This window comes from Arctopsyche grandis, chromosome 1, assembly GCF_051622035.1.
Source record: "Arctopsyche grandis isolate Sample6627 chromosome 1, ASM5162203v2, whole genome shotgun sequence".
In the NCBI taxonomy this organism is placed as follows: domain Eukaryota; kingdom Metazoa; phylum Arthropoda; class Insecta; order Trichoptera; family Hydropsychidae; genus Arctopsyche; species Arctopsyche grandis.
The window spans coordinates 15102937-15118925 of record NC_135355.1 but is presented as its reverse complement, the minus strand read 5'-3'; the positions used below and the strand labels follow the sequence as shown (position 1 = coordinate 15118925).

At 30.5% G+C, this 15989-nt stretch overlaps 3 protein-coding genes across 3 annotated transcripts in view; all 3 read right to left on the bottom strand.

The window, feature by feature from the left end:
- Positions 1–897, bottom strand: part of LOC143913525 (RNA-binding protein 24-like) — a 54016-nt gene extending 53119 nt beyond the window's left edge. Inside the window, exon 1 of the mRNA XM_077433376.1 lies at positions 756–897. The gene's annotated coding sequence lies outside the window, so the exon portion shown is untranslated. The remainder of the gene's footprint in view (positions 1–755) is intronic.
- Positions 898–11288: 10391 nt separating this feature from the next.
- LOC143910546 (uncharacterized) lies at positions 11289–14039 on the bottom strand. The gene is made up of 2 exons (XM_077429064.1): positions 13872–14039; positions 11289–13416 (listed from the first exon to the last, which is right to left on the bottom strand). Exons 1-2 carry the CDS (start codon positions 13984–13986, stop codon positions 11393–11395), a joined length of 2139 nt encoding a protein of 712 aa, XP_077285190.1. The 5' UTR covers positions 13987–14039; the 3' UTR covers positions 11289–11392.
- Positions 14040–14260: 221 nt separating this feature from the next.
- On the bottom strand, positions 14261–15663 carry LOC143918889 (uncharacterized). The gene is made up of 2 exons (XM_077440989.1): positions 15565–15663; positions 14261–15486 (listed from the first exon to the last, which is right to left on the bottom strand). The coding sequence occupies exons 1-2, from the start codon at positions 15626–15628 to the stop codon at positions 14333–14335; spliced, it is 1218 nt and encodes a 405-aa protein (XP_077297115.1). The 5' UTR covers positions 15629–15663; the 3' UTR covers positions 14261–14332.
- Positions 15664–15989: the final 326 nt, after the last annotated feature.

Below are 15989 nucleotides of genomic sequence, written 5' to 3'. Positions count from 1 at the left end.
TTTATCTAATAGTTGGATAAACTTACAAAGTCTTCGGTGAAAATGATGTGTCCCACAAAAATATTGGCAAATTAGTCAAATTTTGTTTCCAGCCGAAAGATTTTTTACTTTGATAAATAATATAGTCCAGTGATAAAACGAAATTGAATATTGAAACCTTAAAATGTTTGCTGATCACTAATAATAATTAGTATAATTTTATAATTTTAAAAAATTATAAAAGTATAATTTTATAATTTTAAAAAATTATAAAAGTATAATTTTAACCAGTCTTGTGTAGAATTTCATAAGAGTATTAATGAAAATGAATTCATTTTTTCAGAAATGTGCGTCCATGATTCTTTAATCTTCGTTTTGAATAATTGCAGTATTTAGAAATGTTTTTGAAAAAATTTCTCGGTTTTGAATTTGGAAAAAATGGTCACCAAAATGTAATCGGAAACACTCGGATGTAATCGGAAACACAAAAATTCGGATGTTCAAAAGTACTTTTGAATATTTTTTTCCCTCTCATGAATGAATGACTGTTCGAAAGTTTCCGAACGGAAACAGATAATATATGAAATACTAACAAAAGTTTGCACTCGTTGAAACTTTTGATCAGGGGGGGGGGGGGGGGCAGAAGCGTGCGAATTAATCCGAGATGAACAATATTTACATTGTGCAAATTGGCAAATGCATTTGGCGCGTTTGCCACGAGGACGCATACACATATGCACACGTACATATGTGTATGTATAGACATAGGTACATACCTTGAAGTACGGTTGGATCGGTGGTCGAACACGTGCACACGTCCGGGCACACACACGTGAAATGCGCGAACGCGTCTGTACGCGACTGTCGACTGTCGACTGTCGGCGCTGAGTTGGCCTGCTGACTAGCTGCTGAGTGCCCCCCCTCCCCCTCACCGCCCACCACACCGGGATAATTTTAGCCCCTTCCCTCTCTCTATCTCGTACGTGCAACGGGTGGATTGTGGACACAAGCTGGCTGCATTAACACCCATGACAATGCGAAACAAAACAAAGAAAATCAAAATCAAAACAAGAAAATGGCGTCTCAAATTTGGTTACAGGCCCGCCCGGTAGCAAGGTGAGTCAACTGGTAAGTAATAATTTGTCTACTGGTTGATTTGATTTTTATTTTTAAATGCTTTTTATTATTACGAAATTATGTTCACAATACATCTTATATCTATTTTAATAGCTACTGATCTACTGATCATTTTCTATTTTACAATTTAATTTAATTTGGTTAGTAATCATAGTATTATATTATTCTAATGTTAATCTACAGCATAATAGGAAAAAGAGCTCAAAAACCTATTTACAATCCTTACAAGTCTACTGGTTGGGTTAATACGAAGAGTTCTCTAAATTGAGAAATCACCAATTCTCTCCGTAAACTTGAGTCATGATCATGAGTATGGCAAAGTGCTCAATCTGCCATAGCGATAGGGGGGCGAAAAGGGAAAAAACGATCAGAACAGTGACGACAAATGCGACAGTGTCGACGATAGACATCACCGTGAACGAAGATGCAGTATTTTCATTTGTTTATTTTGTATTATCTTTTTCATTTGTTTTATATTTGGAAATTTCAATTTCTTATATTCTATTTTATAACCTTTTTCCAATATTTTAATACTATAGTTAAATTATGCAATGTTCTATTTTGTCATGTTATAGCCTTTATTCTTTTCTTTTTCATCTGTTTTCCTTATATTTATCTTTTTTATTTTTTTTATAATCTGTTATTGGACTCGGATGTTACATTTATTATATATTTAATATTTGTTTTTTATACATATCTACATCCTGTTGTCTGTTGATTTTTCAATAAATAAAATAAAACGTGTCTATTACGATTATTTGGTAAAGGTCGGAATTCTCGACAGAGCGGACCCTCTAGGCTCGGAAGCAAGGCTCGGTCGACCCGCTCCTTCCTGTCATTGGTTGCTCTTTGCGAGTACTCGAGTATTTCCGTGCCCCTTGATGACCAAACCGAGCAAAATAGCAAAGTTTGAAAACGATCGGATAAGAACCCAAACTTGGTCAGACGACAAAATCGATTCTGAACTAAGAAGAGGTAAGTAATTAGTAAAAAAGGAAATTTTTCAAAAATATTTGATTTATTAAAAAATCACCATAAAGCCTCGGCGCCCCCATGAAAAATGTTTTTTTTACAGGGCTATGGACTCGGATTAAAATTTATCTACTCTGGCTTTATTTTATGATTCGACTCCAACTCTAACTTAAATGATTTTAGTAAGATGGAGTTTTCTGGCCAACGTATAAAATGATTAATAGTAAAAATAATATAAGTATAAAAAATAGAAGCTAACACAAGACAAAAGTTCTACTTCCGGTTGTTGGATTTTGTTTAAATTTTTTTTATTAACATTTCTATAAATATTATAAACATAAGATATCAAAAAGATCAAAATAAAATAAAGAAGTATTGTTTTAAAAAAAATTAATAATTCCGGTTTACGAATTCTGACCAAAACCTTATCAGCTCCAAGTTAGTACAGAAAGAATCGTGGTCACAACATTTTTGACTCTTCTAAGAGGAAAAGGGTTTATTAAATTTAATTTTTTTTATTTTCATCACATTGATACAAGAATTATACTTGATTTTTTTTCGTGAAGAACACACATGCTTAAGGGGTCGAAAAAAATAGTGGAGGAAAAATCGAACAAGAGTAAACTGCCACTTCCGGTTGAGGGATGCTTACCAAATTCTATACATAGCTTGGTATGACGCTTATACTTCTAGGTATGAAATTTCAGTTCAATAAACCAAAAGGTTTCTGAGAAAAAAACATAAAAAACCTCGATTCTCTACTACTTCCGGCTCAGATAAAAATATTTAAAAATATAAATTTATAAAAATTATTATTTCTATTACATGCAAAAAAATTTCAGTCCGATTCAGTTAGCGGTTTGGGGGATAATTTAATTCAAAAACTTAAAAAAAGAGGATACCTATAAGGGGAGGTACCATTTCCGTAACATTTTTCCAACTTTGAAACCAACCAAAAAATTTGAAAAAAATTTACGTCGTATCGATAAGAATTTCAGTAACCGATATTAAGTTTCAGTTCGATAGGACTAACAGTGTTCAAAAAATCCCCAAATTACTCAGATACACAAAAACACACACACACGCACACACATTTTTTCTAGATCATGAAAACGTGATAATTGATGGATTCTGATCACAAAACTTCATCTATTGTTACTACGTACATAATAAATTAACAAAATGGTTCTCGAATGTTACAACTCTAATAAATAGAAGGTCCACAGAGCGCTATAAAAGTGATAAAATCAATACAATAGTCTTCATTCCTCCTGAACAAAATGTAATTTTAATTTTTAATATTACACAAGCTCGTGACACACTATGTAGGTATGTATGTGTGTAAATACAGATATGTACATAAACATTATATCTCATACATCGAATATCCTTACTTTCAAAATTACATCTTTAAAAATGAAACACAGCACCTTAAATTACTAAAATATACATATATGATGTACTGAAAACACACATGAATAAAATGCTACACGCTTTGATATACATATGTATGAGGTACATATATCCAAGTACACAGCTGTCGCGCAATCCACGTAGCGCACAATTTCACAACAATATACATATTATAGTAACTAAACAGCGTTATCCCGTTTCGCCATGCGATTTCTCTCGCTATCGGAAAAGGACGACTAATGATCTTGCACCATTTTTATTTTATTTCTTCAATTCTAGCACATGTGGCAAATTCAAAGGGCATAATGTTATGAACGCGACGCGAAGATGAGATATTGTGGTTAATTTATGGGTATAGCCGACAAGTGGCAAATTTTGGCCAAAATGTACATACATGGATAAACATAGAGACATATGTATATGAACATGCCATGACAGTAGCCAGTCTTGTGTGAGTTTCCCTACATTTGCGGCCAATTTGTATCGAAATTGCTCTCATAGCCGGTGTATGTGCGTATAAAAGTGCTCTCATAGCACGTGAACGTGTATGTAACATATGTACATACGTATGTTTCATTATCGAATTTTATTTTTTATACTTATATTTCTCAAATACATAGATAAAGTTATGGGCTATTCACAATTTTTTTATTAGAAATTCATTCAAAATTTGTATATTGAATAAATGCGTTTTTTATTTTTTTTTTCGATTTATGATAAATTCAATATTCGATGGCTATAACCCTGGGATCATTTGACATGTGACGCATAATTTAGTTATGTATATTATTTGTATTTAATATGTATCTATTTTCACAATATACATACATGGGTACATACATATGTATGTAAATTCAATATTTTGTTTATAAACTTTTTTCACTTATTGTTGTTTTGTACAATTGTATAAGTATACTTTCTTTTTTTTATTAAATTTTCCATCATGATCAAATTATATTCTGATTATTTTCTCTATTCTTGCTACTATGACAATTTGGGACAACCTTTGTGCGCACCATATATTGTATTTTTATGATATATTTTAAATATTAAATATTTTACTAATAATCTAATTGCCTATAAATAAACTTTTATAATCTTTCTGTATATACCTACCGACAGACGTATGATAAAATACTCCAAAATTTCCACTAGCGTAATTTGTGAAACTTAAGCAATATGTGACAAAAATGTAGGAAACACGTGTTTATTTTAGCTCTAGTAAGTAGATCGAATACTATCCACATTTGGTAGTGGAACAAAACCGAAAATTTTGAAACTGGGAATGAAAGATTGATCACAAAAGAAAGAAAGAAAGATCACGGTCAGTTGTCGCTCTGATAACAAATTTTGTTGACCAACGCCGATCGGCGTTTTGGCAACAAATCTATGGGCCTGAAATACGCCAATAGGCGTTGTATTTTGAGTATAAAAATAGTAAACAAGAATACAAATATAAATTTTCAGCCTAATACGTTCAGGGGTGTGGATAGAATCGAGGCGACAACATTTTTGACCTTTCTAAGAGGGAAAAATCCCACTTCCGGTTTATTAAATTTAGTATTTTTTTTTATTTTCATTATATTGATACAAGAATTATACTTGATTTTTTTCGTGAAGAACACATGTGTTTAAGGGGTCAAAAAAAATAATGGAAAAAAAATCGAACAAGAGTAATTTTTCATTCATTCGTTACTTTTGTAAGAGGGAAAAATCCCACTTCCGGTTTATTAAATTTAGTGTTTTTTTTTTCATCACATCGATACAATAATTATACTTGATTCTTTTTGTGAAGAACACACACAACAATTCCTGTAAGTTTCATTGCAATCGGGTGAATGGTATAGGAACGCATACGTGACAGACAAACATTGATTTTTATATATATGTATGTATATGTAGATAGATTGTACATACATGTACACATATTAAAGTACATACCAGTAATGTTTTGTGAATGTCTCTATGCTTTTACAAGGTTTTTCTTAGTTTCACTATGATACAGCTTTACTAACTTGTACGCGAACAGGATACAGGGGAACTCGGTATGACGTTTCACGTTACCTAGTCCCCTTGTATCCTTTTCTCGCACACGTAAATAAGGCTGTGCGACAAAACAGGGAGATTTCCGCGGCACGCCACTGATACATATGTATTTATATATGTATGTTCGTACCATTAGCTGTGCTCCAGTTTCAAAAACATTCATAGTTTTTTTAGTTTAATGGTTTCTTTATATGTACATATTTTATATATTGATAACATAAAATTAATCTACATATATAATGTTTATACGTAAGTTTTATTATGGAAAACATGACGCCACAGAAATGAACAAAAGACGTCGAGTTTTTTTTCGAAGCTGTCAAATTCTCTAAAATAAAACCAATTTTTACTATCTTTACTTTATCTATGTACGTAGTAACAATAGATGAAGTTTTGTGATTATGCGAAAATTCGAACTCGAGATTTTGACTGATTCGAACTCAGAATCGATTATGTGTGTGTGTGTGTGTGTGTGTGTGTGTGTGTGTGTCTGTGTGTGTGTGTCTGTGTGTTTTGGGGATTTTTTGAACACCGTTAGTCCTATCGAACCAAAACTTGGTATTGGGTACTGAAATTCTTATAGACATGACGAAAATTTTTTTTAAATTTTTAATTTGACCGGAAATGGTACCTCCCCTTATAGGTGTCCTCTTTTTTTTAAGTTTTTGAATTCAATTATCTCCCAAGCCTCTGACTGAATCGGATTAAATTTTTTTACATGTAATAGAAATAATAATATCTATAACCTTATATTTTTTAAATATTTTTATCTGAACCGGAAGTAGTACTTTTACTCTAGAGAATCGAGGTTTTTTATGTTTTTCTCAAAAACCTTTTAGTTTATTGAACTTGAATTTTATATCTAGAAGTTTAAGCGTAATAGCAAGTTATGGATAAAATTTGGTAAGCATACCTCAACCGGAAGTGGCAATTTACTCTTGTTCGATTTATCATCCTCTATTTTTTCGACCCCTTAAACATGTGTGATCTTCACGAAAAAATTCAAGTATAATTTTTGTATTAATGTGATGAAAATAAAAAAAATCACTAAATTTAATAAACCGGAAGTGGGATTTTCTCCTCTTAGAAAGGTAAAAAACGTTGTCGCCTGGATCCTGTCCACACCCCTGGACGTATAAAGCTGAAAATTTATATTTGTATTCCTTATGTACTAACTTAAATTTGGTAAGGTTTTGGTCAGAATTCGTAAGCCGGAAGTAGTATTTTTTTTTAAAACAATATTTCATTATTTTATTTTGACCATTTAAATTATTTTAACCTTCGTGCTATTTATTGTGAATAATAAAGATAGTGATTTTAAGTAAAAATAAAAAATAAAATCACCAAATTTAATGAACCGGAAGTGGGATTTTCTCCTCTTAGAAAGGTCAAAAATGTTGTCGCCTGGATCCTGTCCACACTCCTGAACGTATTAAGCTGAAAAATTATATTTGTATTCTTTATGTACTTACTTAGATTTGGTAACGCTTTGGTCAGAATTCGTAAACCGGAAGTAGTATTTTTTTTTAAAACAATATTTCATTATTTTATTTTGACCTTTTAAATTATTTTTATCGTCTTGATATTTAATGTGTATAATAATTATACTGATTTTAAATAATAAAAAAAATTTGAACAAAATCCGACAACCGGAAGACTTTTGTCTTGTGCAAGTTTCCATATATTTGCGCTCAATTTGTATCGCTACCATAGTGATTAGTTCAATATTGAATTTTGTTTTGTAACCTTCTTATATTCCTCAAATACATAGATAAAGTCATGGGTTGGTTACACCCGAATTTTTTTTGTAATGTTTTGTCAATATATGTACATGAGTTTTTAAAAGTGATATACATAAGTCCAATTATTCATAAATTGATATATTTAAGAGCTTGTGTTTGGATCAACTTAAAAATATTGGCAAACGTTTTTTAAACTAAAAATTTGCAATGCAATAATTAGTCTTTGGCGTTGGCTTGGTGCTTTTAAAATAACAATAGACTTCATTACCGTACAAAACAAGACAGCAAAAAAGCATGGTTGACAATAGTGAACTATTTTTTTGTGCCAAAATAGTCGTCCCGACGCCAATCCTTTACAATAATACTTAATAAAAATATTAGAACACAAAAGATTTCTTAGCCACCAATGGCTTAACTAATAAAAAATAATGTTTTCAGTAAAAAAAAAATATAAAAAATAAACGAAAGCAATTTTAAATTTATATTTTATTTGGTGTTATTATTAAGTGTATTTTTTATTGTAAAAAATAGTTCTTAAATTGAAGGCATGTTAGTAAATATGGACTATTTTTGGGCAAAAGTTTTTTTTTTCAAAAATGTAGTTTACCAATACCACTTTCGAAAAAAAAAATGGGCCATACATCGTTTATTATTAGTGTCTCTGAATTTAATGAGTAATTGACCAAATAGGGGAAATTCGAAACAAAAAACAATAATTTCGTGTGGCGAAAATATTGAAATTAAATAAAAAAAAAACTTACATATGTACATATGTACATACCTACTTATGTGACATAACGGAGACTTAGTGTAAAATTAACTAATGAATTAGGTTAAGTTATCGCTTATTTCTATGCAACTTACGCTTTGTTGTTATTTTTGGAACACCACCGGTGACCTCAAAAACATATGTAAAACGTTTGAATACGTAAGTGGCCTGAAAATAATAAGTGAAATGATAAAAAAAATCGTTCGTTTTGGATGAGGTCGCTGAATTCGACCTCCATAATATTGTGTTACTTCCTTTCACGTTGGTCTTCTTTGTTTCCGGCAGTTTTACACGCTTAGGGGACATTGTCCCGTTGGTTGCTCACGCCATAAACCTCGGTAATATCATTCAAAATATCTAAAAGGGAAAAATCTAAAATTGCCCACTTCTTCTCACATTCATGTCGTATCAATATCACATCTGCCAGTCACTTGAGCACGCGTACTTGCACCGAACAACCCGAGCGAACGTGCCAAACACAATTCCCCACAAACCCTATTGAGGTTCGACAGGAAATAGTGTATAATTATATATACATATGTACATACATCGACGCCAATAAATTCCAAATGCGATACGATACCTTTTTAAGATAGAATAAATGGAAATTTTGTTATAATTCAGTCATTCGTAAGTGTAATGACAAGATTGAAAACTAGATAGAGCAGTCCCGAAATTGATTGCAATTACAATTACGTCGAACACACACAAATATGTAAGCATATGTATTATTTAGACTATTTTGTCGTTTGTGTGACGACTTATGTTTAGCATTCGGAACGTTTCCGGCAAATTCTTCTTAAAAAATATATATATATCTATATACCCACTGTCAAGTCAGCTGACAAGTTACATAATTACTGGGCACAAATGTATGTATGTATATATTAGATTCGCGCGTTCAATTTTTAAATGTACATATGTACGTTCGCAGAGCATAGCCAGCACGTGCTTTGCTGAAAAAAAACGGTACCAAAAGTGAAATGTGGAATTGAAAAATAAAATAACTACTGAACATGTGTGTGCGTGTCCCAAGGCTTGTACCCACGGATCGTAAGAACGCAACTCTATATATATCGAAGTCACTTGTCTCGTGCGGGACTTTAGCCTTTGCCATGTGTAGATTTTATTTAAAACTAGTGCACATTGTGCAAACGAAAAATCTGCCGATTATTATTTTATGATTGGGTAGGCATCTGTCGGCAATATTGCGAACTAAAATTTAACAAGGAAGACAATGTTATATTATATAATAATGATTATAATAATTTGTATTCCCGGCGATAGGAAGAATAGTAAAATCCTTATCGTCCGTATAAATAATTTTACATGTAGAATAAACAATAAATACATACAAAAGCAACTCCTAAGATCGCATATAACTCAATTTTTAAAAAATGATAGTTCATATATGTATATGTATATATCTACATATAGGGTTTTTTACGACCCAAATTAAAATAATAATTTAGTTTAGCGACCCAATAAAAGAGGTATGCAAATAAACAATAAATCAATTGTAATAAATACACTGTATTTATTGATAATATTAACATCTATAAATGTGAACGTTGATTTTACGTCAGTTTTAGAATATTATCAAACCTTATTTATTAAGTCAAACAGTATTTCTGTTTGACTTAATTTACAAATTATTATCATATCTTTTCATTCGATATATCCAGAATCTTTAAAAAGCAGAATAAACGTATTACAGGCCACCGGTATTTAAAAATATGTATTGTTGAGCGTAAAACATTACATTTAATGTTTTGTGAAATATTTCTCGAAGTGAAGAAAAATGGACTTATGCCTTTTTCAAATACAACGGCTCATATAATGAAAGTTAATACTCAGAAACGCAGATGTATAATTATTAGAAAAATCTTCAGGAAAGTATTTAGAACACCCAATTATATTTAAGACGTCCCTTGAAATGTTCTTAAAAAAATAATAATTGTAAATTTCTAGTGCATCATATGGTATTCATCTCAAATATGTTGATTATATTTTGCGACCCATAGGTTAAGAACGCTTTATCTACTTATGTACATACATATAAAAAAACAGACTTTGTATAAATTTATTTTAATCCATTAAAAAAAATTCTATTCAAAACAAAAAGATTGATGGTTAATACATCAGTGAAAGTCAGATAGAAGGGGATAGATTAATTAACTCCAACCAAAACTTCAACTATTTTATTTTTCATGTAAAAATAAAATCAGAATTAGTATAATTAATGAACGGAAATATATTTAGCAATTTCTGCTCAAATTAGAATTACATATAACAAAAGTAAATAATATGCAATTGCTTCTGGAAAATGTAAATATCAATAAAACTTACAAGGGAGTCAATTTCTATAATCTTAAAAAAGGCAGTAAGCACATAATGATACGTATATGTATACATATCTATAGTATATGTAATGTGATACTTAAATTATATTTTAAAAATTGTTAAAAACTGTTAAAAACAATGTAAATGTGACTCAAAGTAAAATAATATAAATAATGCGTAGTTATTAATCATCTTTATGTTGCAATTATTCTTTTTAAGTTTGTGCTTATAACATAAAATCAAACTAGGACATATTTACCAAATCATATAATATTAATTTAAGCATTAATCACTCGTACTCACATGTATTTTATGTATTTTCAATTCGAATAGAGAGGGTTAACGTTCGTCTGCTTTGAACACACAGTACATAGTTGAACACTCTTTTCGAGATGTCATTCTGAAGTAAAAATATACATGAAATTTACACGAGGATATTTACGAATGTAAAAAAAAGATGCAATTAAACTAAATTAACGTTGAAAATATCACACATGCATGGCAGAAGAATATTATATGTTCATTTATGTGCATATGTATGTAAAGCACTTATTTAACTAGGCACCGACTACATACATAATACGAACGTATTTTATTATAAATGCATACAAATGTGTGCAATTTAAAAAGTTTGCAAGTACACACATAATATAACATCCCTTTCACACACACATATTTGATTACAGGTGACAATAACTAAAGCTGAATACAATACAATGTCTCAGTAACATGATCCATCCGCTTTGCTTCACGCATCCTGCTTCACCACTTCTAAAACGTTGTTGTGCAACACACGGCTGAAAATTATACAAAATAATAAAATAAAAGCAATTAAACAAAGTTGAATTGTATAATTTGTTTATTTTTCAAAAAATCGTCAACGGGGGACAACAATATAATATTTATATTAATTTCATAAAAAAAGTATTGATTAATATTAGTTTTAATTAGATACATGTATAGCGGACGTATCTTTCATTAGTCATTTTTTTTAATCAGACGGTACTACTATGGTGGTTTCGTAGTCATTTTCTGAAATTGTTATCGCTTCAAATTCAGGAAGTGATGTCGGTGAATTGACTTCTTCAGAGGCAACGTTTTCTCCAAATGGCTCAGATCGTAATTCGTTAGCATCTGTCGAATTTTCGCCCACGTCTTTGGCCGAGTAACTGCTACTATTTGTCTGTACTTTTAATATATCCAGACTTTTATTTGCATTGCTAAAATACTTTTCAGTAGTGGCGGTGATGTTTGGATTTGAATCGTTGATTAATTCTGGGCCATTTGTACTACTTTCCGTTAATATATCGCTCTCCAAGTTGTAAGAAGTGTTTGACTTCTCACTATTATTTATTGGCGTGACGATAGGTACATCAGTAATGTTCTGGTTCAATTTTACGTTGGATAAATTCAACTTAGTCGTATTATAATTTGATGGGTGTACTATAAAAACATCAGAATGTCCTTCTTTGCTTTCAATTGAGTCTTTATTTAAAGTCACCGTCTCATTTAATTTTTCCAATATCGAATGATCACTTGTAGTTTTAGGTAATTTCGTTGTTATGTGTTCACTAGCTATGGAATATGGAGTAGCTACTTCTATTTTTCGGACTATTGTGTCTTGAGTAAAATTCTGTAAAGCAACCGCATTAGTATTATCTTCTATTCCAAATTGTACCGAACTGTTTTTTACTGGCCGAAAAATAATATCATCTATAACTCTAGATTCTAATACGAACGTTTCATCAGTGTTTATTTTAGTGTCATTGAACAGTACGTCATCATTTATTGTAGTGTTTGATTCAATTGTACTTAAAATCTTTCGCGATTCTGATACTTTTAAATTATCATTTTCACTTTGGCCAATCGATTCACTTACAGACTGTGATTTCAGACCCGCAATACTAATCTGTGGCTCTCCTTCTTCGACCGAGCCATTCAAGTTTTGGGTCTTCGTTATGGACATATTTTCTACAGAACTGTTCGGCTTTGTAATATTTTTTGGCAAAAGTACTTTAGGCAACGGTCTTGTAGTTTGAAATTTTTGTTTCGGTTTTTCCATTATATTCAATGGTTTCACAACTATTCTTGTTGTATTTCTATGCTGATTTTTCAAAAATTCAATGTGGTTTTTCCTCGTAGTGTTTGATGGATGACGTCCAAATTTATTTATATTTGCATTCATCAATGTTTTTGTTGTAGTTGTACGCTCCGTTAATGAATCTGTAAATTCATCTTCAGAAATTAGTGAAGTGATATGACTACTGCTCTCTGTAGCTACTGCACTGATTTCATAATGTGTTGGTACGTCTTCAACTGTCCTAGAGATTTCCATTGTAATCTCCTTATAATCTTGTAACTTCTTTTCAGTTCTAGAATTGTTTTCTGACCTATGCACTTCGTAATCTTCTGGAAATTCTGAAGTCTTTGCCGCAATTTTATTTTTATATTTGTCACTAATAATATGGATATTATTGGGAGTATTATATTGAAAATTTTCATACGTATAGTTTGCTGAAGAATTCATAACAGTAGCATTTCTCAATTTCAACCATTCATCTAAAATTGGACAATATGCGTGAGAGTGTATAATAGGTGGGGAAGTAATATGAATTTTAACACCGTGAAACAATCCAACGAGCTCATTCCTTAAGAAATTTTGAAAATTTTCATTCAATTTTACATTATGCTGGTTTAGATTCATAAAAGTTTTTTTATGACGATCTTCAACAATATCATATTTTTGACATATACTTTCCAACGTTTTGAGGAACTGCACTTCAAATTCGGGATACTTTTTAAAGTATTCCATAAGACTTTGTGTACTAGTGATATTTTCAACGCTGCTATTTTCAGATTCTTCGATAATACGTTTTCGAATTACTTTTTTCATTTCAAAAACAGGCTTAATGGCATTCATGAATTCAGAAGCGCTTGCCGCTTCAGTTTTATGCAGATTATGTTGCTTATCCAACGGTTCCAATTCGTTGTAATAGTATAAATTTCTCGATGCATCTGTAAAATTTGCAACATATGTACATATATCAATTTTAATTTCGTTACTTAAATTTTACCATGTTAAATAGCTTTGTCAAAATAAATTAAAAAAATATATGTAAAAATTATATGGTACATATGTATGTATATGCTCATATGTACATATGTACATATTATACATAAGTCGTATGTAATACATATTTTATAAGCACACAACTATAAAATATGAATATGGTAGCTTTAAAATTATATTATAAAACTTGTGTTAATTAAAAAAAAGATACGAATTATTTTAATATTTAGTGTGAAAATTATTATTATGAATCGATTTTACAACAATACTATATATAATGTTATTAATTTTTCAATTAGCTTTGTAATATATTTTTAAAAATATATTTTAATTTATATTTCGTTCACTCAATTATCTATTTGATTTATGAAATTAATTAAAATATTTAAAGAATATTCACCTGAGCTCCCTTCATTATAAAGATGATAGCCATTGACAATTCCCAAAAAGAATGTATAAAGAAATATAACGCTTTTGATTTTCATGATAAAATTTGTATGATTAATTTTCCTCATTTTCCAGCGATAAAGACCCTCATCAGTGAACTTTCAAAGTAGAGTTTGCACTTTCACCGAACTCAGCCGAATGACTGCTACGTAAAGTATCAATTTGTTCACAGTAATATTTGTAGGTATCGTATGTATTAAATTGTTGCAATACTGATTATTCCGAAATTATTTTTATTTAAATTTAATATTGAATTAATTTATAACAAATGTTAGATTACGAATAGAAAAATACATACATGTAAAATGTAATATAAAAAGTTTTTTAAATAAAACTACTTATAAAATTAAAACACATTGTACTCTTTATTTTTTTTTTGGTTATTTTAAAATTACAAAAATTTTAATTTTTACATTAGATGTAATTTGATTTGTTGATTGGAATGAAATCGCTTTCCTCTTGCTTTTTGTTGAATTTTTCTTCTAGTGAATTTTCGTAACCATGTCCATTATCAAAATATGATCCTCCCATGGGGTGAAATGAACTGTCTGCGGGTATTGTTTGTGGAAAAGGAATGTTTTCGATAGTGGATGGATAGTTTTGAATAGAATCGGGATGATTGTAGCTTTCGTATTTGATGAAATTTTGAAGATTTTTTAAAGGACTTTCAGTAATACTTATATACTGATAAGCAGATGCATTTTTGTAATAGTGGTAATATGGGTTTGAATATCCAAGTGGCTTGGAAAAAAATTGATCTGTGGAATTTGAAACATTTTCTACGGTAGAACTTGTAGTCGCAACTAAATTGGTTGAGGATTGATTTGAATCTTCTGATCTAATCGTTGTAATTTCTGGCCCAGCGTTTGAATGACTGGAATTAGACGTTTCTTCTTGAACAGTAGTCGTGTTTGAAACATTTTGAGCAGGATCATTAAAATGGTTGCTCGTTTCAGTTTCGTTTTTAGAATCGGTAGAATTTTCTTCTAAATCTGTTTCAATGGCTTCAACGCATGTGAATTTGTCATCTTGGCATAATTTTCTTTTACTTTCAATTATACTAGTAGGTTTTATATCTTTTATTGGATCAAATATTTCTACTGGACTAGTTGTATCTAGGTTGTTGTGAATTTCTTGTGTATTGTGACTGCTTATCTCTTGATAGTTTTCGTTTGGAGCTTCGTTTGGATTAAGCGGTTCATGCAAATTTATTATTTGCTGCTGATTTATTGGATTATGTCCATTTGGTAGAAACAAATGCGGGTACCAAATTGGTGGTTGAAGATGATTTGGGTATATATTGGACGGATTAAACGGCGAAAATCCAGGCAATTGATAGACATAAGGATATTTGCTGTAAGTGATCTGAAGAACACCATTGAATAATTTTGCAAATAAATTTAAATGTGCGTTTTCTTTCACTTCAGTATTATATATAGAAGGATTCGATCCATGTCCTAACTTGAAGCCACCCAAATAGCTCAACAATTCATATACAGTCCTAGCTGAAGGCTTCACTGAATTTGTGGAGGTCTGATCATTGAATAATGATGATTTTATCGTAGAATCTGTTAGGAATATAAATACATACATAGATATGTTACTTTGTTAATAAAAAGTATTACAATGTTATAAAGTATACATACTGGATTGGACGCTGATCGCAAATACAATGACAAAAACTGTTTTTGTAATTAAAACACGAATCATTTTGAAAAACGTTCGCTTTCCTCGATGAACTGTAGTGAAATAAGGCAAAAAATTAGCATTGGTAATAATTTCACTGTATCAGTAATCGTTTCGTTAACAATAGAAAGTTATATGGATGTTTTTTAGCATTTTTATGCGGGCTTAATAGTGGGTTACTTGTAATTTTAAATATTGCTTTCATATATGTATGTACATATGTATGTCATATATGTGCGGCCCTGTACATACATATTTATGTACATTAGGGTGCACCGAAAGCACCGGATTTTAAATTTGAAAGGAGCTCAAGTTGGAAAAGACAAAAATATAAAATTATTTGAAAAAAATATTATATTTGGTGAATTAGTGTAGGCGAAAAATG

Bases quoted from the DNA above. Each gene is read 5' to 3' on its own strand.
- LOC143910546 (XM_077429064.1), bottom strand. From the start codon at position 13,986: ATGAGGAAAATTAATCATACAAATTTTATCATGAAAATCAAAAGCGTT. The intron at 13,417-13,871 runs GTGAATATTCTT...CAAATTTTACAG, and splicing joins TTATAATGAAGGGAGCTCAG to ATGCATCGAGAAATTTATAC.
- LOC143918889 (XM_077440989.1), bottom strand. From the start codon at position 15,628: ATGATTCGTGTTTTAATTACAAAAACAGTTTTTGTCATTGTATTTGCG. The intron at 15,487-15,564 runs GTATGTATACTT...TATTCCTAACAG, and splicing joins TGCGATCAGCGTCCAATCCA to ATTCTACGATAAAATCATCA.